Below are 15602 nucleotides of genomic sequence, written 5' to 3'. Positions count from 1 at the left end.
ATTCAGCGGGTTGGAAAATGGATGGATGGGTCAAAGCTTACACAAGCTTTATTGATTCATGATTGGATAACCAACTAAACATTTTAAGTGATTTAGTATAATTTGTGGGATAGAAAATTTCCTAAAATTATTTTTATCATTTGTTATAAATGTACTGTAAACCCAGCCACAGGGGATGCACAAACCAGTGTGTTTCTTTGTGCCGGTCCCAAGCCTGGATAAATGGGGAGGGTTATGTCAGGAAGGGCATCTGGTGTAAAATTTTGCCAAATCAATATGCGGACAACAATTTTGGATGATCCACTGTGGCAACCCCAAACGGGAGCAGATGAAAGAAGAAGAAGAAGTTATAAATGTACTGTAGTGCCACTCAGTCCAGACCTGAGAGTCACATGCTCCTCCAGTGGCAGGACTACCTGTAAAAGCAGCTCCATGAGTGACGGGGTGGGGGGACGTGCAGGCGCAGCACTTCAAGAGCACTTCAGATGTGTCTCTCAGCTGCTACAGTCCATTGGCCCTGATGTGAGTTGTTGGTGAGTCCAAGACGCAGACCCTGGCTTTAGGTCAGCTGACAGTGCTGGGAGAAAGAGTAGCTGAACCCCAAATGAGTGGAGTGAAGGGGGAGCAGGGAGATGTGTATGAATGGACAAATGTTTGAAGCTGCCGGGAGCACAAGTTGGCACTAAAGATCTGAGTGGTTTAATGGAAGGGGCTGCTGAAGAAGCCAACAGTCCTTTAAGGCCCACATACCACCAGTCTTATGTAAAGTGACTAATTCCATTCCTTTCTTCTCTTGCACCCCCAGGGTCATCACAGTACATTCAGCACCAATAAGAAACTATGCAAAGCAGAAATTATAAAAATGTGATTCTTTTCCCACCTCACCATGAATTCACCTCTCACTCCTTTTTTTAAATTTTTTTATAAATTTTATTAATTTTATTGTAATCATTCCATACAAATAGATCAATTTTTACAAAAGATAGGATTGAGAACAAGTCACCCCCACCCCGAGAGAGAGAGAGAGCATGGCCAACAGAGTAAAACTTAAGGCTTGTAAACATACCGAAATTGATGAGTTTAATAGGGCAATAGAGATAGATGGAGAAGAAAAAGAAATGTGGAGATAATTGCTGCCTCGGTGCATTACGAGCTTATTCTAAGATATTATTGATTAGATCCTGCCAGATTTTGAAAAAATTCTGTACTGATCCTCTAACTGAATATTTGATTTATTCCAATTTCAAATAGTATAAAACATCAATTTCCCACTGACTTAAAAGAGGAGAGTTAGGATTCTTCCAGTTTAGCAAAATAAGTCTACGTGCCAAAAGTGTAGTGAATGCAATCACAGTTTGTTTGTCCTTCTCCACTTTAAGCCCATCTGGAAGAACACCAAACACAGCTGTTAATGGGTTAGAAGGGATTGTGACACCAAGGCTGTCTGAAAGGCACTTAAAAATTTTGGTCCAAAATGATGTTAATTTGGCGCAGGCCCAAAACATGTGACCCAGTGAGGCTGGGACTTGATTGCAGTGTTTGCAGGTTGGATCTTGCCCTGGAAACATTTTGGACATTTTTAGGTGAGACAGATGTGCTCAATATATAATTTTGAGTTGAATAATTGTATGCTTTGCATATAAGGAGCTCGAGTGAAGTCTCTGCATTGCTATTTGCCACTCCTTTTCTGATATATTGATTAAGAGATCTTTTTCACATTGTCCTCTTGGATCTTTAAAAGGGAGGGACTGCAAGATAATGTTATATATTGCAGAGATGGTGTCTAAGTTCTTGAAATTGAGCAATATTTTTTTCCGGCATGGAGGAGGGTGCAAGATGAGGAAAATCGGGAAGGTTCTGTTTAACAAAGTTCCTAATTTGAAGATAGTGAAAGAAATGTGTGGCTGGAAAGTTACATTTGGAATGTAATTGTTCATAGGATGCAAAGATGTTGTCTATATAAAGATCTCTAAGCAATTTAATCCCAAATCTTTTCCAGATATTAAAAACTGCATATGTTTGCGAGGGTTGAAAGATGTGGTTCTCTTGCAGAGGTACCACAGATAAAAGATTCTCCATCTTAAAATACTTTCTACATTGGTTCCATATTCTGAGTGAGTGAAGCACAATTGGGTTATTAGTATATTGGCGATAACTTGCATTTATTGGGGCACAAACCAGGGAATATAAAGAAGTACTGCAGTTCACCTCTCACTCCTATGCAAGCCTTACTAGAAACCCATTCTCAGACAGGAATGCAATTTGCATAGTTATATAAATTTGTCCCTACTTCATTCATCCATCCAATTATTATTGAAATGACTTTATTTCAGGGTCATGGTGACCCTATCGTTGGACTTTTGTGCTTGATGAACATTCTAGACCGGAATGCACTCTTCAATACTTCTTTTTCTTTCAGTTGTTCCCATTTAGGGGTCACCACAGCAAATCATCTGTCTTCATCTATCCCTGTCTTTTATGTCATTTTCTGCCACACCGAATGCCTTCATGTCATCCCTCACCACATCCATAAACCTCATCTTTGGTGTTCCTCTTTTTTTATTACATGGTGGTTCCATCGTCAACATTCTTTTCCCAATGTACCCCTCATCTCTATACTATAACATACACTATACTTCTATACACTATACTATACCATAGTTGACTTCAGAGAGCTGGCTGAATTGTGGCTATCAAATGAAAACACCATTAATAGACATTTGGACATGAACCCAGCATATGCAGGCTTAAAAAGAAGAACACCTAAATAATAAAAAAACTTTATGGCCAACACCCTCCGAGCCCCACCTTATTGATCCACCCGCTCATTGGCTATAGATTGTCTTTGATTTCTGTCTCGCTAATCATTTTCCTCTGTTGATGACACCTGGTAGGTTGTCGAAAGTGTAGGAATAAAAAGCTATTTTAAGATACTGTAATGCGATTCACTTTCTCCATTTGTGGATTACTAGCTACTGTATTATACTATACTAGGGTTGTCAGATTAGAAAATTAGAAATACAGGACACTCTTAAAATCTCTCTTTATATTATTATTATATATATAAATTCATATATGCCCCTACACACCCAGACCAATATATTATATAAAAGTAGAGACATAAGTTAAAAACATAAAGCAAGGATTTTAATGGGTTATGAGGAAAAGAAAAGTAAAATCATTTGAAAATTATTTAATACAGTACAAGCTAAAAAAAATTCTGTAAAAGTGAAATCATTTAAAAATATTTATTTAATACAAACAACAGAGAAATATTATTATTATTATTTAATACAGGCAGTTAGAAAAAAAGTGGGCAGTGGCAAGTAGTAACAACCCACTTTGTTGACAGTCACTGTATGTTGCAATGCTGATACAGAACTGCACAGCAGCGCGGCTGGTGAGCAAAACAGTGAGAGTGTCGCTGTCCTCAGCCAACCATAGCAATTGAACAAGTTGCAAACAGGCAGCAAACACGAGTTTCCTCGTTAAATTTGGGTTATTTTCATCAAGCGAATCTGAGAAAAGAAAGTATAATTACTTATAAAGTTGCAACAAATTACCGTAAGAATGTAGAAAAATATATTTTTAAAACGAAATTTGAAAATGAACTAGATACAGGACATTTGGGTGTCCCTGAAAGGTCAGTACGAGACAGGGGGCAAAATTATCAAATATGGAACATGTCCCGTATATAAGGGACGTCTGGCAACCCTAACTATGCTATGCTATACATCTTCTTCTTTCAGCTACTCCCGTTAGGGATTGCCACAGCGGATCATCTTCTTCCATATCTTCCCGTCTTCTACATCTTGTTCTGTTACACCCACCACCTTCATGTCCTTTTTCACCACATCCATAAATATTCTCTTTGGTCTGGTCTACTATACTATTCTATACTGAAGCAGTATGGCCGATATTATTTCCTGCCTTTTTTTTTATGCCAATCTAGGTACACAAGCGTGAGCTCAGTGGCACAAGACGTTGTCGTCATTTCCTGTTGTGTATTTCCGGTTTCCCAAAACGAAGTAAAGTTACGGCGGCAAGATTCTTTTCCTCGCCTCCCTTTCCATTCTTGTTTTCTGGCTGGAATCGATTAAATGACAGACGACCTTTCATCGTCGGTACCTGTTACCGGAGAGCTTTTTGCCGTTTCTTTTTCGTCCAGTCCTACGAGCAAGTCTCCAGGTATCTTCGCGTCACAAGCCAGAGGAAAGAAGCGTCCTGCAAGTCCGGGACACAGCGGCGGTCCGGTCCCAGGCGGTGTTGGCGTCGGCAGTAGCGCAAAGAAGAAGAAGAAGCTGGTCATTCCCGGCGGCTTGAATGTCCCCTCTGCACCGCTGCCAATACCGGCGCAGCCGCAGGTGATGATCTCCGAGTTCGTGCTGTACCAGTAAAGCGACAGAATAAACATAAGGATAGAAACATTAGTGTATATTGACTTGTCAGTCAAGAATTTCTAGGTCAACTTGCAGATTGCTTCCATTCTATTCCATTGCAATTCACATTATTTTTTTTTTACTTAAAAATCACACATCTAATATTCTCAGATTGAGGAAAAGGTTGCAACTCTTTCAATAAACGCGATTCCATTTTTAGACAGCAAATGTAACAACTTTCACATCAGGAATTCCATTCTCATATTTGTTAACTTCATCTTTTGTGTCCTCATTAGATGGAGTTCCACTATAGGGTACATAAACTGGAATATAGCCCGGTTTGCACCATATTTTTTTTTCCTTACCAAGTAAGGGTAAAGAATAAGATGTCCACTTTAAAGTAAAATAGATTTTATCCAATTGATGGATCACAAGTATAATATGAATATGTCCCCCAAAGTACACTTTTTGTATAAAAGAAGGTAACTCTCCCAAACCTTTTTTTTTTTTATATCTGCACCTGTTTTAAAATATTTTGGAAAGAGATATTTTGCATTTGTAAGAGTATAAACTCGTTTTGATTTCTGCTTATACAAGAAGACAAGCTTTTTGGAGTTCCCCTCTATTTTTGCCCTTGCAGACCCGACAGCCCCTCATTTTTGGACCATAGTTTGTGCAGGAAATTACACCCTTAAGGTAAAGAGTAAACCAATAGGTGTCTGTAGCAAAAATGATCAGAAGGACTTGAGAAGTCTTGCATGCCACATCAACTGAACCAGAGATTCTCCCACTAATAGAATATGAAGGGTCAAATTGACTTCTTTATGCAAAACTTTGAAAAAAGGGGATCAGTAATATAGACACATGGATTTTCATTGTATGATCTTTTGAGGTTGCTGATCATTAATGGTTAAAAATGACAAACTTCAAACATAATCATGGGTATCATTTTAGACTATTTCATGGTCCGTGGTTATAAATATAATGCTATTTGTGATCCTTTACTAGGGACTTTACTCTCTGTGGACTTCTATCAGAGAGTGAAAAAGGACACACTTCCGTTACAATTGAGAATATTTAGATTTTAAATGTTTAATTTGAAGCACACATTTTAATTTTTCGAATATCTTACTGTGTACGTCTACCTCATGAAGTGAATCATTACATTTCTTATGAACATCCTAAATTAGGATGGCTTACACTAATTCAGACTTTCTTTTTTTTAAACTTCTAGAATGACCAAAAATCTATCCCAGTCTGTTTTAATATAGCTCTGTTTCAATATATGAATCTGAAGATAGAGTGATAAAAAATATAGTAAATGTGCATTTCTTGCTTGGTAAATATTATATAAGCAAGACAAAATGTCAGAATGTTACACTTTCTATTGCACTTTACTGCATGGACATCAAAATGTTTGAAGTAGCATGAAGAAAAATGAGTAAAACCGCAGAGGCAATACAAATGAGAAATGCCCTTGGCCTGACGCCCCATTCACGGTTGGTTCCAGGTACAGCCACCACAGGCTCCGGGCCTGAGCATGAATCAGACTAAATATGGGTCTGAGAATGTTATGGTGCTGTTAAGCTGTGTTTCATATTGTTCTTTTCATAGTCACCCCTGCCACGATCTTTAAAATTTAGGAGTGGTTTCAATGGCTGCTGTATACAATATGATGAATAGTGCAATTTTATTTGATTATTACTTTTCTGTAGCTCAAGGATTCAAATCAAAATAATTGAAAAGCACAGTAAAATATATAATGTGATAACCAGATCAGCAAGTCAATCATGCATGGCAGGGCGCAGTCCTTGAAGAACAGTGAGATGAGCAGCCTAGTTGGGTGGGCGGATTCCAGTATACTTTAGAGAAATGAATTAAGGCAATAGTACAGACATATTTTCACTATTTAAGTGGGGGCGAAAGACGTAACACAACAGCAATCCATTGGTCATCCAAAAGGGAATCTGCAATATTAGCTTAACACCACAGCCAAATCCATAATTCAACAAAGAAGGCTGCTAAGGCTTACTTTAGTGAAGAATGACTCCCTGTTTCTAGTGATGCTCCTCCAGTCGATCTTCTGCTGATGCCAATTGGCTGATTTTTACTACAGAAGACTCAACCAGTGACTGGGCAACTTGGCCAGTCACAAAATAACATTTTTTTTTCAGCTCCTGCGTTTCTAATCTTTATGGTAATTTAGTTGTAGGGCTCCTTTGTTTTTTTTAAGCAGAGACTGAGAAGATTGTAATATTTTACATTAAAGAGAGTACAGTAATAAACTGAGAAAAAGAAATCTGAGGAGTTGTTCTGTGCTGTTAGACAAATGACAGAAAAGCTACTTTAATGAATTCAGACCTTTTTATTTTGTCATTCAATTAAAATGGACAAATACGTACACTTATAGCTTTTAATAATTTTATTTCATCAGTTGCATTACACCATTTTTTGTTGTTAAAATATACATTTAACATATTTATACAGGCGTTTTTATTTAATTTAATTTTTTTACAGTGTACCAGCTAGACATGCGTAGTTCTTGAGGTGGTGTTATAAATTTGAATTACCATTTAATTATGGAGTACTTGTTTCGTACCACACTTGTGCTATATGACACACAGCAACAAAATAGTAAACACAGTACAACGCTTTTAAAAGGCTGCAGATGTATGAAATGATCATAAGTTGTTTATCAGGAAGACACCAACTAACAAGTTTATAAGTAAAAAATGTACAGTCCATCCGGAAAGTATTCACAGCACATCACTTTTTCCACCTTTTGTTATGTTACAGCCTTATTCCAAAATGGATTAAATTAGTTTTTTTCCTCAGAATTCTGCACAAAACACCCCATAATGACAACGTGAAATAAGTTTACTTGAGGTTTTTGCAAATTTATTAAAAATAAAAAAACTGAGAAACCACATGTACATAAGTATTCACAGCCTTTGCTCAATACTTTGTCGATGCACCTTTGGCAGCAATTACAGCCTCAAGTCTTTTTGAATATGATGCCACAAGCTTGGCACACCTATCCTTGGCCAGTTTCGCCCATTCCTCTTTGCAGCACCTCTCAAGCTCCATCAGGTTGGATGGGAAGCGTCGGTGCACAGCCATTTTAAGGTCTCTCCAGAGATGTTCAATCGGATTCAAGTCTGGGCTCTGGCTGGGCCACTCAAGGACATTCACAGAGTTGTCCTGAAGCCTTGTGAATACTTATGTACATGTTCTTTCTCTATGTTTTTATTTTTAATAAATTTGCAAAAATCTCAAGTAAACATTTTTCACGTTGTCATTATGGGGTGCTGTGTGTAGAATTCTGAGGAAAAAAATGAATTTAATCCATTTTGGAATAAGGCTGTAACATAACCAAAATGTGGAAAAAGTGATGCGCTGTGAAACTTTCCAGATGCACTGTATTTTGCTGTTAAGCTAACAAGTCTATTATTTACTAAGCAGCAATTTCAAATTCTTTTTTCTTTTCTTTTTCTAATTAAAAATGTAAGCTGCTGCACTTTAATCAAGTGCATTGTCCTAACTGAAATGGTGTCAGTTTTAGTTTAAAGGGCAAAATAAAAAGGACTGAATTTATTAAAGTAGCTTTTCTTGCTGCTTGTTTAACTGCACAGGGCGACTCATCCGATTCCTTTCTCAGTTTATTACTCCACTTTCTTTAACGTAAAAGCTCATATTTCAGTCACCTGTCACTGTGCTATACAGAAGAGACTGCACTGTTAAAAGAAACCTTGACTTGTCGTGTTTTTTTTTTTTTTTTTTTTGTTTAAGCTGCAGGAAGTTTGCTGGCTCAGGTACCATAATACCTTGTGTAAAGGAGCACTGAAACTAAAATTACCATAAAGCTTAGAAAAGCAAGGGCTGAAACGATCAGCTTTTGTGATTGTTAAATTTGCTGATCACTGATTGAGTATTTTTTAGTGAAAATTAGCTGATTTTGATAACTAGCCAATTGATCAGAGCATCCCTACTCAGTACAGTGCAAAGGAGCCTTATTTTTAGTGTCAGTAAGTTCAGCATTCAACAGGAATATGGTCAGAAGGAGCACTCTTGTGTGTAGGTCTGTGTTGGATATCTCTCTTTCAGGGCCTCCTTAATTTTACTGACTGACTTTGAGTGCCAATAATCGCAGCTGTTCCGGCATAAACATAAACTATGTGGTTACATTGGATGGTTATGTTGGTTTAGTTAAGTGTATGTTGTAGTTAATTGAATGTTAGATGCTGATTTGCCAGTAGAGGACTAGAGAGACAAGCTGAATAAAGTTTTGGAAATGGTTGCAAGTGTTTCACTTGAGTCCTTCTGATGTAACACCAAGCAGGAACATAGTATGATATGTTGTGTTATATGACAAGAGTTTTGAAAACTCAACATTAGAGAACAAAATTTATCATTATTATGATACCAGTAATGGCGCACTGCGCGATAACGTGCAGTTAATACACTTGACTTGAGCATTCCTGGTTTTCATCCTCTTTCTCTGCATGTTTATCATTCATTTGCTCAGAGGTTGATGCACTTGCTGCTTCCTGAGCACCTCTTCTTTTCTCCACCCTAGTGGCCCACTTCTTCTCCTCTTTAATCGGCATCTTTTCGCGTTGAAACTGATTAAGTCAGTGTTTGTGTTGCAATTACTTGTATGTTTTCTTAAATTTTTTCACTTAAGCTGGCACTTAAGTCTTCGTTCTGCCTCAAGAATGATTTAAGATATGAAGAGGTAGGGGAAGTGACAGCGAAGGTGATAGGGAATAAGAATGGCACTCGTACACATGCGTCGCACAACCGCCCTGCTGGCCGCTGCCGGGAATTGATTCTACATTAAAATAAAATAAAAATCAAAAGAGGAGTAACCTTGGAGGTCAATCTTTACCCCGGAAGTGGATAGTAGATGTCACGTAGTATATGTGTACTAAATTTCAGGTCAATAGGTCAAATGGTTTGCGAGCTACAGGTGATTTGAAATCTTGGACAGACAAACGGACAGCCACAGTAGCGTATTATATATAAGAATTGTATATGTATAGCATGTTTTATTGACATATGTTCAATTTTGAGGGGGTGCAATACCCTCCAAAACTACTCTGCACCACGTATGGGCAATATGGTTAACAATATGAGGCTTAGTGTTTAACGCACTGTAAAAACTATAAATAAAGAGCTTGTAGTTTTTTATAGGCAGAATTGTCAGTTTAACCTCCTAGTTCCCCTGCATGTTAAAAACAGCAACAAGATATTTTAAGGATTAAGCAATCACTCTTTATTCCGTGATGAGGCTTTTGCACCTATTGACCATATCATTTTGTAATATTTCACTGATATGCAGTACACTTAAAGACAACTCTTAAGCTTTTAGATTTTCTTTCAATATAACGGTTTTTGTAAAGATTTGAAGATCCACAGTATCTATAAGTATTTTATTCAGGACACTTCTTGCTGCTTAGTATGATTTATCCATCCATCCATTTTCCAAACCCGCTGAATCCAAACACAGGGTCACGGGGGTCTGGTGGAGCCAATCCTAGCCAACACAGGGCGCAAGGCAGGAATCAATCCCGGGCAGGGCGCCAACCCCCCGCAGGATACACACACACACACACACACACACACACACACACCAAGCAACACACTAGGGCCAATTTCAGAATCGCCAATGCACCTAACCTACATGTCTTTGGATTGTAGGAGGAAACCGGAGCACCCAGAGGAAACCCACGCAGACATGGGGAGAACATGCAAACTCCACACAGGGAAAACCCGTGAAGTGAACCCGGGTCTCCTTACTGTGAGGCAGCAGCGGTACCACTGCGCCACCATGCCGCCCTAGTATGATTTAATTAGATGGAATTTCCCATCACCTTCACCAGTGTCAGAAATATCAGTTTATGGTTTACTGTGCTGAGAGAGGCAAAAGAAGATGTTCAAATTTAGAATGAATTGCCGTATTTTTTGCTCCATAAGACACACTTTTATTTCCCCAAAAGAAGGGTGGAAATGTCTGTGCGTCTTATGGAGTGAATATTGCGTCACAGACCGTGATGTGTATTACCTGACAGAAGTCGACATCCAGGGGTAGAGAGTGACAATCAGCTGTTAATGGCAACAAAACGGTATGTTACGTTACAGGCATTCCCTCTCTGCTTGGAGGAATGTTAGACTCATTGACTCGCCAGCTAAATCTTGAGTGTGCATGAGTTACAAAATGTAAACAAATTTAAACAAAGGCAAGATGGCATCGACATCTCACAAGGGAGCGAAGTGAGTGCAGAAAACAAAATACTCAGCAGACAATGTTTTGCGCATTATTGCTGAGTCGAACTGATTTTTCAGAATCTGATTTTGTTGCGAGTGATCAGGAGATCGATCGAGCAAGCGAGTGAGGAACTGGAATAGGCTGATCAGACACCAGCCGATGCCGCTCCAGCTGAGCGCATTCATGCAGCCGATGCACCTATGGCAAGGTTTGTGTGGGAGGAATACCAAGACATTGATCCTTGGGAGCCAAACTGGCTACCGGACTTCACAAGACAGCATGGCTTGCTGTTGGACACGACAGATTACCAGCCGCTGGACTACTTCAGGCTGTTCTTTCCTGAGGCTGCCTTTCAGCTACTGTCAGACGAGACAAACAGGTATGCAGAGCAATTTTTTTGAATCGCGGGCTACACTTGCATCGCATTCTCATTTTGTCAAAGTGGGAACCCACAACAAAAGACGAGATGAAGGGCTTTGTGGCATTACAAATATAGATGGGACTAGACTGGTGATATTACACCGAGGCATGAACGGCAGAAGTTTTGGTCCAAACGCGTTTTGTCCCCTGGTGGCTTTGGACAGGTTATGCCGCGTGATGATAGGTATGTGCTCCTGCAAAGTGATTGTGAGCAGCTGAGCTTCATAAATTTTGACATTGATGAGGAGTTCTTGGGGTTTCCAGAAAACTAGAAGAGTGCTTGAACCTTAAAGTCTCTCCTCATTTGTTAATGGCAGTGATGATGGTTCTTAATACTACTGTTGACTTTACATGGTTGAAATATTCTGCTATATTTTATTAAATATATTAGTACACCATTTGTTTCAGAATATTTTTTTTCTTGTTTTCCTCCTCTAAACCTAGATGCGTCTAATGGTCAGGTGCGTCTTAAGGAGCGAAAAATACGGTAATACTAATATTTATTTTCCTGATTTTCCTCCCATGCAGCACTTAATGATAAAAACATCCACAAAGGCTTGCTCTAAAGCTGGCTATATTGTACCTCACTGTATAGTATATTCTGGGTAAGAAATAAGCTTTTAAAATTTTAACAAGTACGTTATCTAAAACTAAACACAAAATAATGTTGAGTGTTGGCAGTAAATGATTTGAGAGCAGTAAGCCTAAGGGAACTTTCACAACTCTGCTTGCATTTTTGGAGAATTTAGGTGAATAGGATTAACAAGCTGGCGGCACGGTGGCGCAGTGGGTAGCGCTGCTGCCTCACAGTTGGGAGACCTGGGGACCTGGGTTCGCTTCCCGGGTCCTCCCTGCATGGAGTTTGCATGTTCTCCCCGTGTCTGCGTGGGTTTTCTCCGGGCGCTCCGGTTTCCTCTCACAGTCCAAAGACATGCAGGTTAGGTGGATTGGCGATTCTAAATTGGCCCTAGTGTGTGCTTGGTGTGTGGGTGTGTTTGTGTGTGTCCTGCGGTGGGTTGGCACCCTGCCTGGGATTGATTCCTGCCTTGTGCCCTGTGTTTGCTGGGATTGGCTCCAGCAGACCCCCCGTGACCCTGTGTTCGGATTCAGCGGGTTGGCAAATGGATGATTGGATGGATTAACAAGCTTTCTTTTGGCTAAATGCCTTGTGTGTATTAAAATTGTTCTAATATTTCAGATTAAATATGTGGAGAAGCAAGATGCACACTCATGATTGTTAGACTGCTAGAGAAAAACGATCTAATAAACTAAGAAACTGGTTGGAATAAAAACCTGCTGCCATTGAGTCTGTGTTACTGCCTACTGCAGTGTATAATTTGAAAAGAATAACAATAATGAAGTGCTTATTGAAAATGTTTTTTTTTTCTTTAGTTTGAAATTAACATGTATTTATTTGGACTTGGTCATTCTGCGTAACATAATATTCTCAAATCTACTTTATCCAATTAAGGGTTGTAGAGGGACCTACTCAGCATTTCATATTTTTAAACTTTTTGTTGATCTTTATGGTCTCCGTTACTAATAACCTGAAGTCCTTCAACATATTTATTTATTTGCCTCAATATGGTAGGGAGAGGGAGCTGGAGCCCATTCTGGGTGCACTGGGCACCATTCCAGAAAGCAGTCCTGGGTGAGACTTGGGTGCATTGTCAGGTATACACACACACACACACACACTTGTACTCAGTCTTGCAGGGCTTCTTTAGAGCTTAACTTGAAACACATGTTATTCAAATGTTTGCTTAAAGCCAAAATACTTTTAGAAGAAAAAAATCCATGCAGTCATTGAGAGAATGTGCCTAGACACATAGTTACCAAGCCAGACTTAAAATCCAAGACAGTGGAGTGGGACAGAGTGGAGCCCTCTCTGAAGATCTTTTAAACATTAATTTATTATAATGTTTATAATTGCATTGACAACAGCTTAATATATGTATGTGAATCATGAAAATATATTAAAATATATATTACACATTTTCCAATGAACATCAACCTAAAGTGATTTTCACTAACCAGTGATTTTACTTTATATTTGATATGTGTGAGTGCTGTCAACATAATTGGTTTATATTAGATAGATATGCCATGTGGTGTGAAAGTTTTAGGGGAAACCAGTTGTCTCATCTCACCTTACTAGTTCATTGTGTTGATGTTAACTTTTAGTCTGTGTTTTCAGAAAAAATAAGTTTACTTTAGATATGCTACAGCATCTGCACTACAAGTAGTTAACATTTTTTACATTTTCTTTGTGAATATAAATAAAGTAAGCACATTTAGTGTGCATCACATACTCTAAAATAATATAATTGCAAAAATAGTATTTCTGGTCAGCCTTCTTGTTGTCTTCTTATATTATAAAAGAAGTTGAGAGGTGAGTGTAATGTTACAATTTGGCTAATTTGGGCAGCACTATTTTGTATGAATTGTTCCACTGAGCTGTGTTTCCTCCAATCATCTTTAAGCAAAATTTCCCACTAGAAAACTAATGTTTACCTTCTCTCTCATATCAAATGAATACATGATGATTTATTAACTTTCTTTTTTTTAGCTTTAAATTATTCAGAATTTTGTCAGAATTTATGAGTTAATTTGACTCACCTGTAATAAGTACAGTTCGGGCTGAATATGATAAAATGATATGATCTCTATAAATGAGCACTGGAGGTCAATGCCACATTTGGTTGAGTAGGTAGCAGACCAGGAATTAGGCTGCAAACCACATGGTTTAAGTTCATTTTATTCAAAGTGTTTTAGCTTATGCTGTTTGTGATTAGTCTTTTAAAGATGGACAATGTGTTACGAGCACTTAGTGCGTCTGAATGCAGTTCATAATTATGCCATTAAGAGTCCAAAGTTTTCAATATTTTCAGGTTGCTAAAACTTGTTATCCATTAAATGTGTTAAAAAATAAATTACAAAAAAAAAAAACAAAACAAAGGTTGACTGTGGATTTGAAGGCATTTTTGTGGAAATCAAATTGATTTTTTTCCCCCTTTTTTTTCTTAACAATTACATCCGTAGGCCAGTCTAAAAGAAGGAATGCATGAAACACACATTCTACAAACATTTGGTCAAGTGAACACTATGTGAGTGTACTTTGCATGGTATAAGAAAACAGGCTGTAACATTTAAGGCCTTTGAATTAACATAACAATTACGCTAATACAGATAGAGAACATTCAAAAATGAAAACTTAAAAATGTGTTTGTTTTATGATCCAAAAAAAAAGACTTCTGTTGCAAAATGAGTTGATACTTTTCAAAAAGTAACATCAGTGAGATTAAAAAGTTCCCTTTCACTTACTAAATTGTTTATAACATCATGCTGATGGCAGTGTATGACAACTGCCCTTGAATTTGCTTTCTCACAGCTCTCTAAACTTGGAGGAATATTCTGATGTTTACTGATTTCTCTGTTTCTCTCTAGCAATTAAATATCTTAAGATTCTGGTTTCCAGTTGTTTATGAAATACTTGTATTGCTTTATTTTCAGAGGGTAGAAAAATCACTTGGGTCATTAAATACCTAAAGTGAGTGGACATTGTTATGCCAGCTGTGAAATATTAGTGATCTCTGATGACATCATCAATGACCGTGAATAACTGCTGAATTTTTTCAAAGATGTTATGCCATCTTCTTCCATTGCTTTCTTTTCTTTGTACAGGTTCTGGCTCCTGAATCATCTGCTGAGAACAAAACCTTGGTTGTGGACACTAGTGTAACTCTGCCAGAGGCATCTGTAAAACCTGTGCCTTTCAAAGACCCAAACTTTGTGGTAGGTATTATAATTGAGACATATACTATATGTCTGTTTAGCTCACTGATGTTTCAGATTGTGTATGGTACAGCAAGCAACTTTTTTTTTCTGGTCTGTTTTGTAAAGTTGTGCCGAATGTTGCAGTAGTAGTAGTAGTAGTAGTAGTAGTAGTAGTAGTAGTCCTGTCACATGTACAGAGTATAATGGAATGCTTTCATCTCAAACCACTGTGCTATATGTCACCGCTCTAGTGAAATGATAAAAAAAATATATAAACTAGGGGGGCTTCACCCTTTGCTCGCCAACCCCCCGGCCTGCACTATGTGCCAGCCACCTCACGTCTCTGCTGCTCGTGTATGTGGATTTCACTTTCACCAAACAACAAATCTTTTAATTTTTGTGAAAACGCCTCTTCATTGGGAAGAAACACTACTTTTCCCTGATGGGAACACGAATTAGACAATCTACAAGTCTCCGACTTAAAGTTCAAATCCAAACAATATATTTGATCTCTTTTCGCTGTTCTGTTATTTCACGACTAATAATTTCCGTTTGTTTGCGCTAATGTGATCTTTACTATCATTTTTTAAGACTTTCGAAGTTTAGTACTTTCTCTAACCTTCTCTGCATGTGTATTGTGCCAACTTTTTTGAATTCTTTACGACATTCTACTTTGTCATCTACTCTTTCTGTTTTATTTCCGGCCCTGGGTGTAGTTATATCTCTTGGCACCAAGTCTCGTCTCGTGGGACGTGAAT

At 38.2% G+C, this 15602-nt stretch overlaps 1 protein-coding gene across 1 annotated transcript in view; it reads left to right on the top strand.

The window, feature by feature from the left end:
- Positions 1 to 3999: 3999 nt before the first annotated feature.
- The window catches only part of ino80c (INO80 complex subunit C), a 48719-nt gene continuing 37116 nt past the window's right edge, over positions 4000 to 15602 (top strand). The window contains exons 1-2 of the mRNA XM_028817412.2: positions 4000 to 4364; positions 14752 to 14862. Coding sequence (XP_028673245.1) covers positions 4101 to 4364; positions 14752 to 14862 — 375 coding nt within the window. The 5' untranslated portion in view covers positions 4000 to 4100. The remainder of the gene's footprint in view (positions 4365 to 14751; positions 14863 to 15602) is intronic.

The sequence above is a fragment of the Erpetoichthys calabaricus genome, chromosome 13 (assembly GCF_900747795.2).
Source record: "Erpetoichthys calabaricus chromosome 13, fErpCal1.3, whole genome shotgun sequence".
In the NCBI taxonomy this organism is placed as follows: Eukaryota; Metazoa; Chordata; class Cladistia; order Polypteriformes; family Polypteridae; genus Erpetoichthys; species Erpetoichthys calabaricus.
The sequence above is the reverse complement of the archived record's forward strand: the minus strand, read 5'-3'. Positions and strand labels throughout refer to the sequence as shown.